The following is a 10,482-nucleotide window of genomic DNA, read 5'->3' as shown; positions in this document are numbered from 1 at the left end:
TATATATATTTTAGAAAAAGTGAAAGCTAGGTGCCTCTTAGAGGCAAGTTGGTGAAACTCTGTCTCTCATACATTGAGCATGTTGTAAGGAGGGGCCAGTTGTTGGAAAAAAGATATCATTTTGCTAAGGTAGAGCATCATCGAAAGAGAGGAAGGTCTTTAACAAAATGGATTGACACAGTGACTGTAACAATAGGCACAAGTATATCAGAGATGACATATCGGGACAGGGCAGGCTACAGATCTGCTGTTCATAGCGTCACTATAGGTTATATGTCAACTTTATGGCACCAAGTAACAACAATAACTACCTGTATAAGAGAGCTCTGGGGACCTAGTGATAAGAAGTGTATTGGAGCCTATCATGTGTAGGTAATGTTTTGCTGAGTTTCTTATAGTCCTGTGGTGGTAATAAGAGAAAGTAAAAATAAACAAGATGTTCTTTATCTTCTGGGACCTCAGACTTTTTAGGGGAAAGGACATTGGTGAAAAAAGTACTTGGATGACTCATAAATTTCTAACATTGAGCTATGAGAAATAATACCAAATGAGTTTCCATCATTCCGTAGTTTTTCTGGATTGTGATAAATTAATTTCTATGATGTCTCTGAATTTTTGTGATAAAAGGTTTAATAAAAGGAGCTAAAATTGATCATTTTGACAGAAATTAGAGTGTAGATTTATCTATTGGCCCTAATCTAACTTAAAATGAATCATAATGAATTTCATATTATTCATCACTCAGAAGGATATTTCAAATTTTTAAAATAATATATTTAAAATTTTTAGCAGTTTAATTTTATTTTCCTGTCTTTGTTGATCTGTTGGGAACGGCTTTTTTAAAACCCAAATCATGAGCAAGATAGCTTCTCAGAGTATGTTGTTGTTGTTGTTGTTAGGTGTCATCGAGTTGCCTGTGACCCATAGTGACCCTAAGTAGAGATCTGAACCTTGCCCTGTCCTGAGCTAGTTAACTCCGACACACCAACCCCAATTGCCCCAGTTATTATATCAATCCATCTCATTTGGGGTCTTCCTCTCCTGCTCTGTCCCTCCACCCTTCCAAGCGCGATGTCCATCTCAAAGAACTGGTGTCTCCTGGCCACATGACCAAAGTACATGAGATGGACCTTCAGAATCCTAGCCTCCAAGGAGAACAAGACATATAAATTTGTTTTCCAGGAAGTTCATGCAAAATAGTTCAAAAGCATCTATTCTTCTATCATCTTTAGTCATTTTCTAGCTCTCTAATGCATAGCAAGTAATTATAAAGACCATGGCCTGGTTTAGGTACCTTGTTCTCTCGACGGACATTGTTACTTTCCAGTACTCTGAAGAAGTCTGAAGAAGACTCTGACAGCAGATTTTCCCAATGTAATTAATCTTTTGATTTCCTGACTGCTGGTGTTAAGAGTACTGATTGTGGAGCCAAGTAAGCTGTAATTGTTGACAACTTCTATCTCTTGTATACTGAATATCTGGTTAGTTAAATTAAATGATAATTCTGTCATCCTTAGAAAATTTTCAGAAGGAATGAAATAGGCCTATTTAATTTCTGTTCACACTTCCTATGTATAATTTAGAATTAATATCCTAAATTCTTTAAAGAACTCATTATTTTAGGGAATATTAATTTAAAAAAAATGACTGGAACAGTACATCAGAGAACTGCTAGATGTGCAGGCTGTATTCAGAAGAGGCCATGGCACTAGGGACATTAGAGCCACTGTTAGATGGATCATGGCTAAAAGCAATATCAGAGGAATGTATATCTGTTTCAATGACTATGCAAAGGCATTTGACTATTTGGATCACAACAAATTGTAACTAACCCTGAGAAGAATGGGAATCCCTGAACACTTGACTGTGCACATGCAAAACCTATATCTGGACCAGGAGGCAGTCTGCAGGATAGAACAAGGAAACACTGATCAAGATCAAGAAAGGTGTATGTCAAGAATGCATCCTACCTCAATTTCTTTTCAATATTTATTTGCAATAGATCACCCGGGAGGCTGGGCTCCATGAGGAGGAATATGGCATCAGGATTGGAGAAAGACTCATCAACAGCCTGCCTTATGAAATTGAGGATGATCTCAGGCGTTTGCTGCAGAAGTGAATGAATCATCCTTCAATATGGATTGAAGCTCAACATCAAGAAAGCAAGCATTCTTTCTTCTGAGCCACCAATTGGCAGCATCATGATAGAGAAGAGACTGAGATTGTTAACAGCTTTGGCTTGTTTGATTCCACAATCAACCCTCTTGGTACCAGTAACCAAAATATCAAAAGATGAATTGCATTAAGAAAATATGCTTTCAGGGACCTCTCCAGAGTACTGAAGAACAATGATGTTAGTCTAGAGACTAAGATATGCCATGATCTTCACAATTACTTGTTTTGCATCAGAGAGCTGGACAATGACTAAGGAGGATAGAAGAATTGATGCCTTTGAGGTATGGTGCTGGAGAAGAGTATTGAACATATCATGGACTGTTAAGAGAACAAACAGGTGTGACCTGGAGAGAGTGAAACCAGGCTGTTCCTTGGAGGCTAGGATTTTGAAGATTCTGTCTCACATCCTTTGGGCTCATTGCCAAGAGGACCAAACCTTAGAGAAGAACATAATGCTTGGAAGGGTGGAGGGATAACACAGGAAAGAAAGATGCTGGATGAGATGGATTGACACAGTAATGGGGATCATGTAGGTAGGCATATTGGAAACTATTACATTGTCTCAGGATAGAGCAGGGTTCGAAGCTATATTCTATTGTGTAGGGTCTAGGGTTGCTATGAGTTCCAAGTGTGACTTGATACCAAATAGCAATAATACTTTAATTATAAAATATTTGACTTCAAATATAGCCTTATTTGGTGTTCCCCCTTTTTCTTTTTCTTTTTTTTAATTTGAGCATCATTTGTTTACATAAGAAACCAAACCAAACCTACTGCCACCCGGGTAATTCCAGGTCATGCTGACCATTCATTGGGTTTCACAGGCTGTAAATCTTGATAGGAGGAAATTGCTTTTCTTTCTATCTTTTGACAACTGACAGGTTCAAACAGCCAACTTGTCTGTTGTTGTTAAGTGTCATTGAGTTGGGAAAGCATCATAGCCGACCCTCCAGTGGGTTTTCAGAAGCTAAATAGCATTGCCCATTTTTCTCCCATTCAATAGCTCAAGAATGTGAACCACATGCCCTTGGGTTGGCAGCACAGCTCCTTACCACTTGGCCACCTTGTCTTCCAGCTAGCAGCTCTTATAAACTTAAATATGCTTTTAAAATGAATTTGGAAATTCCAGCTGCCCAACATCTATAGACCTTGAGGCTTGTGGAAGTTATCTTCTCTGATAGTGGAGGAAATCACTAGGTACATGTGGTGCTGAGCTGGAGACCTAACTTCCTTCCACTAAAAACGGTAGTGGACAATCAATCCCCAAAAGTATTTTATCTGGACCCCTAGTATGAATACGCAGGGATGTTTTCAAACAATCCTGCTACTTGTTCATAATCATTACATTTTTTAGGGACACTGTTATAGAGCTATTATTCACATAAAGGAAAATGCACATTTTTGAAGTATACAACCCAGTCATTTATAGCATTCATAGTTATACAGCTGTCACTAATATCAAACTGTAGAACATTTTCATCACCTCAAAAAACAAGTACATTGACAGTCACTCCCTATTTCCTCCTAATTCTGAATCCTCTACCAATCTATTAACACTTTGGACATGTTGTAAGGAGGGACCAGCCCTTGGAGAAGGGACATCATGCTTGGGAGGGTGGAGGGACAGCACAGGGGAGGAAGGCCCTCTATGAGGTGGATTGATTCAGTGACTATGGTAATAGGGATGGGAGTATTGAAGACAGTGTAATTGGCACAGGACAGAGCAGAGTTTAGGCTGTTATATATAGGGTGGCTATGAGTTTCAAGCGACAAGATGGCTCATAACAAAAACAAGATTCTGAACAGAGCACACTAATGGAATTATGCAGGATGTCCCAATTCTTTATTATTCCCTGTGATTTCTGGAAAGCTTACTAATGATGTATCTTTTAAAAAAATTAAAAAAATCAATCATCTCTAATATTTGAAATTTATTGCAGTATTATTCCTCTACTCTTTCCATTATCTGTGTATCATAAATACTTTCAAGCACCCATCTTAGGTTATACTGAATGAATTGATGTACTGCAGATTTGTAAGCTTGTTGACAACAGAATTTTATTTCCAAGGAAAATGAAAGCCAAACGCTTGCATGAACTTCAACTGACTTTAAAGAGGTTATGGCTACAATGTGTTTGAGCACACACATGCTTTTTTCATTATTTTCTTATTACAGAATAAGAGAAACTGTACTTCTAGAACAAGTTAACTTTGTTTTGGAGACATTACTTTTTGCCATCATTAAATCATCTTTTAAATTTAGTCCTTTTACGTTTTACACTTGAACTACTGTTTGTTGTTTTTTTTTATTATCTGCTGAGTATCTATTATATTTACTAGCTGAAATAGATTACTAATAATCTAATGACATACTTTTGTTTCTATTGCTCTTCTGAGTTTTTTAAAATGTTTATAACACCAAGTTAATCTTTAAAATAAACTTTAAAGTTGATCCATCAGAAAGTAATTCTTTAAATAAAAGCTTTTATTAATGTATAAGGTAAGAGAATAGTTGGCATAGTGTTTAATAGAATTTATAATGAAAAACCATTTTACTTTATTGTCCTTGATACTTCTACAGTATGGAATACTCAATAGATATAATAGGACACATAATTTTCTGTGTCAGAATATTTTACATCTGCAATATTTAGGTGGAGTACACTTGCATACAAGGATTCTGGAGCTCTATATTACTTTTGTCATATCTCAAAGATGTTTTAAAATTTTTTTAAATGTATGAACATACCATAGACTACCAAGAAAACAAATAAGTCTGTCTTGGAGAGGATAGAACCAAGTTTCTCCTTAGAGGCTAGGATTTTGAAACTATATCTCGCATACTTTGGACATATGGCCAGGAGAGACCAGTCCTTTGAGAAGGACATCATGCTCGGAAGGGTAAAGGGACAATGCAGGAGTGGAAGACCCCGGATGAGATGAAGTGATACAATAACTAGAGTAATGGAGGTGTAGGTGTGTCTGAGTCAATGACACTAAACCACACAGGGGAGGCTACAGAACTGTTGTACATAGAGTTGCAGTGAGTCACAGGTGACTTGATGGCACATAACAACAACAACAACATCGTGAATGATAAGTTGAAATACTGAGTGTAACAGAAACTTAAAGAGCATTGGACTTTGAAATCAGAGTGTCTTTGTTCAAATCTCAGTCCTACTAATCATTAGGTGTCAACTCTGTACAATTAAACTGTCTTCAAGTCACAACCAGCTCTGAAAGTACCTTAAATTCTCTGAGCTTCAATTTCCTCAAAGGGCCCCCGATGATGTAGTGTGCTATGTATTGTGCCAAAGGTCAAAGGTTCAAATCCACCATGTGCTCCTTGGTAGAAAGATGAGCTATTTCTTTACATAAAGATTTTTAGTCTCAGAATCCTGATGGAGGGTTGTGATGTGTCAGAATCAATTAGATGATAATCAGTTGGGCTTGTTTACTTGTTTGTTGTTGCTGTTATAGTTTTGGAGCTTTGTTTTTGTTTCTAATTTTATTCATCTGAAGACTAAAGATACTATTTATCAAGTAGAACTGTGGTAAAAATTAAATTTTTAAATAATATATGTATTTATATTTTAAAAAATTATGTTTTTAAATAATATATATTTATTCTAGAAATATAGATCTACAAATGTAACAATATATATTCAATATATATTCAACCATTAATGCTGCTTAATAGTATTATCACTTACCATCTTTGTGGTGTGAATATGTAAATAGCATGAAATAGTGGAGACACTAATGAACTGTCAGTCAGAAATTCTGGTTATGCTTTCATTCAGTCAGTGATTCTTTATATAGAAATGAGCACGTGTCTCTCTTTTCCAATGTAACTTTCTCTATTATTACCTGACATGTAAAATAATTTTTGTAAAACACAGAAATAATGTTCTTAGTAAAATCAGTGGCATTTGGGAAAAAAAAGATATAATTTTTATGGTAAAATCTGAGGAATTATGGTTATGTCAAGAGTCCAGAATGAAGGTTGCATAGTGGAGTGTACCCAGGAAGGGAGGGATTCTATACCAATGATGGAATTTTTGGAATTTTTCTTTTACTTTTCAAAGAGAAGAGCAAACTGGAGGGGGGGGGCGGGCAGGGATAAAAATTCAACAATGAATGGGTGGAAATCCAAAATCTCTGTAAAAGTTCATTAAAATTAATAAAATAAAATTTTTAAAAATCTGAGGATTAAGATATGAGAATTTTTTTATTATTCAATACCTTTTCAAAATATCATTGAATTCTTTGTGCCTTTTGCCTTTAAGAACATCATTTCTGTTTCTCTGTTGCCAGGGTTTTCCAGGCGACTTTGGTGACAGAGGCCCTGCTGGCGCTGACGGCAGTCCTGTGAGTACAGTGTGACCTCCCGGTCTTACAGCATCATCCAGACTCTGTGGCACCTGAATTTACCATCCTTATCACCAAGTGATGGAAATAAGGGCCACCAGACAATTTCATACCACTGTGCAAATGCCAATTTATTATTTTTAGCATTGGAAATGAACCATAAATGTTTGGGATTCATTCTGTCTTGAGAAAAAGTCATAAAATGTATTCTTTCAAGTGTTGAATGTGATTATTTACATAAAATACACACTGACTTTTATGTCTTATGGGAAGGAAGGAAGCCTATCATGTACATGAATAGATCAACAAGCTTACGGAAAAACTGTGCACTCAATGTGTGTCCTTTTGAACTTTGGCCCCTCATTGAGCAATCTAAATTTTGAGTGCTTTATAAAGAAGATATACATTTTTTTAAAGAAGATATTTATTTTAAGATTGTTCAGAAATTGTTGTTCTGGCTAGAGTACCTTTGTAAAATTTATTTAATTGTTATAAAATAATTTTTATAGATTGCTATTACTTGACTTACTACAGAAATATGCTTGTGCCAACAAGAGCACCCAGTTGCTACTCCTTGCCATCTTTGACATTTGACAGACTTAATGTTCTTTTTAGGCAAGGTTTTACCTGTTGTAAGAATGACAGAAAACAGAAGGATAACTTTCCAAAGAAATTATTTACTCCTTAGATGGTATTTTAAAGTAGGTTGTTTATAGTCTTTTTCTTACCCTTGATTCTAGGGGAGCTTCAGATTCCAAGAATATAAAAAGAATTGTTACTTAGTTTTCTCTTTAACATCACTTATGAATTTGAATACCTCATGTGAAACAGTGCTATTTCATTTTTTGGTTAGTTAAATATACATGTAGTCTCTCAGAGGTGAACTTCTATAATATTTAAAATTGTCCTTTTGAATTATATTTTTCATTTTTAATGTAATATATTATTTCCTAAAGAGGGGTTTGGAATGAAATATGAAATTTTGTAATGTGAATGAGTTGAAAAGACTTCTTAGAAATAAACTGAAAAAATGAATATTAATCTTTTACTTACATTTATATACTTTAACAATATCGACAGTACATTGTAGTTATATGTTGTCGTTGTTGTTGTGTGCTGTTGAGTCATAATGGACTTGTAGCTGACCTTCAAAAGGATTGAAGAGGCAGTTGATTGCGTAGAAGGAGACTACCTATCCTTTTCCCGTAAAGCACCTGACGGATTTGGAACACATATTTTTGAGATTGCAGAGCAGCTTCTTATAACTAGATAAACAGATAGTGCCTTGAAAAAAATCCCAAACATAAAAATTTTACTGTAATTTTTTATAGCTATGAAACATATTATTATTATTTCTATATTACAAAAGAAAGAACTAAAATTTATATAACTTAAATAATGTTCTTCTAAATGATTGATAGTATTTTTAATAGTCAGAAAATGCTTTGACCCTGGATGCTGAAACTATACCTTCATACAGCATTTATAAGCTAGTTAAGTTCATAATGTAGATTTCTCATGGAGGTTATTACGAAAAATTACAACAAGAAACAACAAGAGGCCTAGATAAAGAATATACCATGCTCTGAGATAGGAAGACTTAGTAATGTGAAAATGAAAATCCTACCAAAAGAAATCTACAAGTTCAATGCAATTCCAGTAAAGATATCAGCCACTGTTCTTCAACAAATGGAAAAGGCAATTCTCAATTTTATCTGGAAAGGAAAGAGAACCCAAATAAGCAAAGCACTACTGAAAAATAAAGTAGGAATCATCAAACTTCTTAATTTCAAAATTTATTATACAACCATAGTAATCAAAATGGTGTGGTACTGGTACAATGACAGACACGTAGATTAGTGGAATATAATCAAGAACCTGGAAATCAACCCATTAGCTGATCTTTGATTAGGAAATGAAATTAATTAAATGGGAAATGACAGCCTCTTTAACAAATAGTGCTAACAAAGTGAATATCCATCTGCAGAAAATTGAAGCAAGATCCATACCTCAAGCCATATATAGAAAACAACTTAAGGTAGATCGGGGAGCTATGAGTAAAACATAAAACCATAAAGGTCATCAGAGAAAAAGTAAAAATAAATCTAGAAGCCCTAATCTGTTGCATGACTAGATTATCAAACATAACTAAAAATTTACAGCCAGGCCTGTATATAGATATATGGTACCTCTTAAGAATCAATTCTTGTGTGCATCAAAAACCTTCTCCAACGAAATAAAAAGCCAGCCCATATATGTGGACAAATATTTGTCAATGTTCTATCTGTTAAAAGACTCATAACTAAAATTTCTAGAATACACCAACATATCAACAAGAAAAAAGACTAACAGCCTAATCACAAAAATGAACAGAAAAGATGATTAGAAGCTTCATCAAAGAAGAAAGTTGCATGGTCAGCAAGCACAGGGGGGGGGAATGCTCAAAATCAGTAGCTATTATTCTTGTTGTCAGGTGCCATTGAGTCAACTATGACTCATAACAACCCTAGGAATAACAGATCTGAACACTGTCCTATCTGTGCCATCCTGACAATCTCTAACACACTCAAGCCCCAAGCTTCAGTCACTGTCAATCTACCAGGCTGAGGGTTTTTCTATCCTCCACCCTCCCTCCCCTTTCCAAGCATGATGTCCATCTGGTGGCCTAGTGGCAAGAAGCTGTGCTGCAATCCTGAAGGCATGTGGTTCTCGTTGTCTCTGATACACCTACTCTCATCGCAGTTACTGTGCCAATTCATCTCATCCAGACTCTCTTCTATGCTGATCAACCACCCTTCTAAGCGTGATGTCCTTCTTCAAAGACTAGTCCCTCCTGGCTACATGAATAACATATGTAGACCAAGCTTCAAAATATTTGCCTCCAAAGAGAAGCTTGGTTTCATCTTCTCCAGGACAGACCTGTTTATTCCTTTGGGAGTTGATGGTATGTTCAAGAAATACTCTTCTCCAGTACCACAACTCAAAGGTAGTGATTATTCTTCTTAATCCTTAGTCATTGTTGGGCTCTCTGATTCATGGCAAGTAATTGCGAAGACCATGGCCTAGATCAGGTGCACATTAGTTTCTAAACTGATGTCATTGCTCTTTAGCACTCTGGAGAGGTCCCTGACAGCTGACTTTCTTAAGGCAGTTAATCTTTTGATTTCCTTACTGCTGGTGCCAAGAGTCTTGATTGTGGATTCAAGCAAGATGAAATTATTAATAATCTCAATCTCTTCTCTGCTTATCACAGTGCTGCCAATTTACCCAGTGGTGAGAATCTTTTTTCTTGATGTTGAGATTCAATTCATATAGAAGACTTCAATTCTTGACCTTCTTCAGTAAATGTTTCGTGTACTCCTCAGATTCTTCAAGCAAAGCTGTGGCATCTGCATAACACAGCTTGTTAATGACTCTTTCTCTAATCCTGATGCCACATTCCTCTTCATAAAGTCTCAAATGATCTGTACTGCAAATAGACTGAAAATGGAGAAAGAATACATTCCTGATGTTCTCCTTTTTTTGTTTCACACATGCAGTATTTACGTACTCTGTTCTGATGACCATTATACACTATGAAGTCAGAACAAACTCATAGCTGACTCCAAAGCAACCCCTTAACCTGCTTTTAAAGGCACTTAATAACACAGGAAGATATTGCCCATCCTTCTTCCATGAATCATCTGGTGGATTTGAACCATGTGCCTTTGGGATCACGGTGCATCTTCTTATGATGGGCTTCCAGAGGTTTTCAAATCTTCACTCACTATTTGTTGTGTTCTTGTTATGTGCCATCGAGTCGTTTCCGACTCATAGCGACCCTATGCACAACAGCCCTAACCCTGCTCTATCCTGCGCCAACCGCACCGCCTCTGACACACCCATCCCGATTACCCCAGTCACCGAATCATTCCATCTCATAGAGGGTCTTCCCCT

The 10,482-nt window shown here is 36.1% G+C and overlaps 1 protein-coding gene across 1 annotated transcript in view; it reads left to right on the top strand.

The window, feature by feature from the left end:
• COL24A1 (collagen, type XXIV, alpha 1) overlaps window positions 1-10,482 on the top strand; it is a 548,498-nt gene that overhangs the window by 175,675 nt on the left and 362,341 nt on the right. Inside the window, exon 13 of the mRNA XM_006898370.1 lies at window positions 6,493-6,546. Within this exon, the coding sequence (XP_006898432.1) occupies window positions 6,493-6,546 (54 nt within the window). The remainder of the gene's footprint in view (window positions 1-6,492; window positions 6,547-10,482) is intronic.

The sequence above is a fragment of the Elephantulus edwardii genome, unplaced genomic scaffold, assembly GCF_000299155.1.
Source record: "Elephantulus edwardii isolate Elephantulus edwardi_28Jun2011 unplaced genomic scaffold, EleEdw1.0 scaffold00227, whole genome shotgun sequence".
NCBI classification, from domain to species: Eukaryota; Metazoa; Chordata; class Mammalia; order Macroscelidea; family Macroscelididae; genus Elephantulus; species Elephantulus edwardii.
The sequence above is the reverse complement of the archived record's forward strand: the minus strand, read 5'-3'. Positions and strand labels throughout refer to the sequence as shown.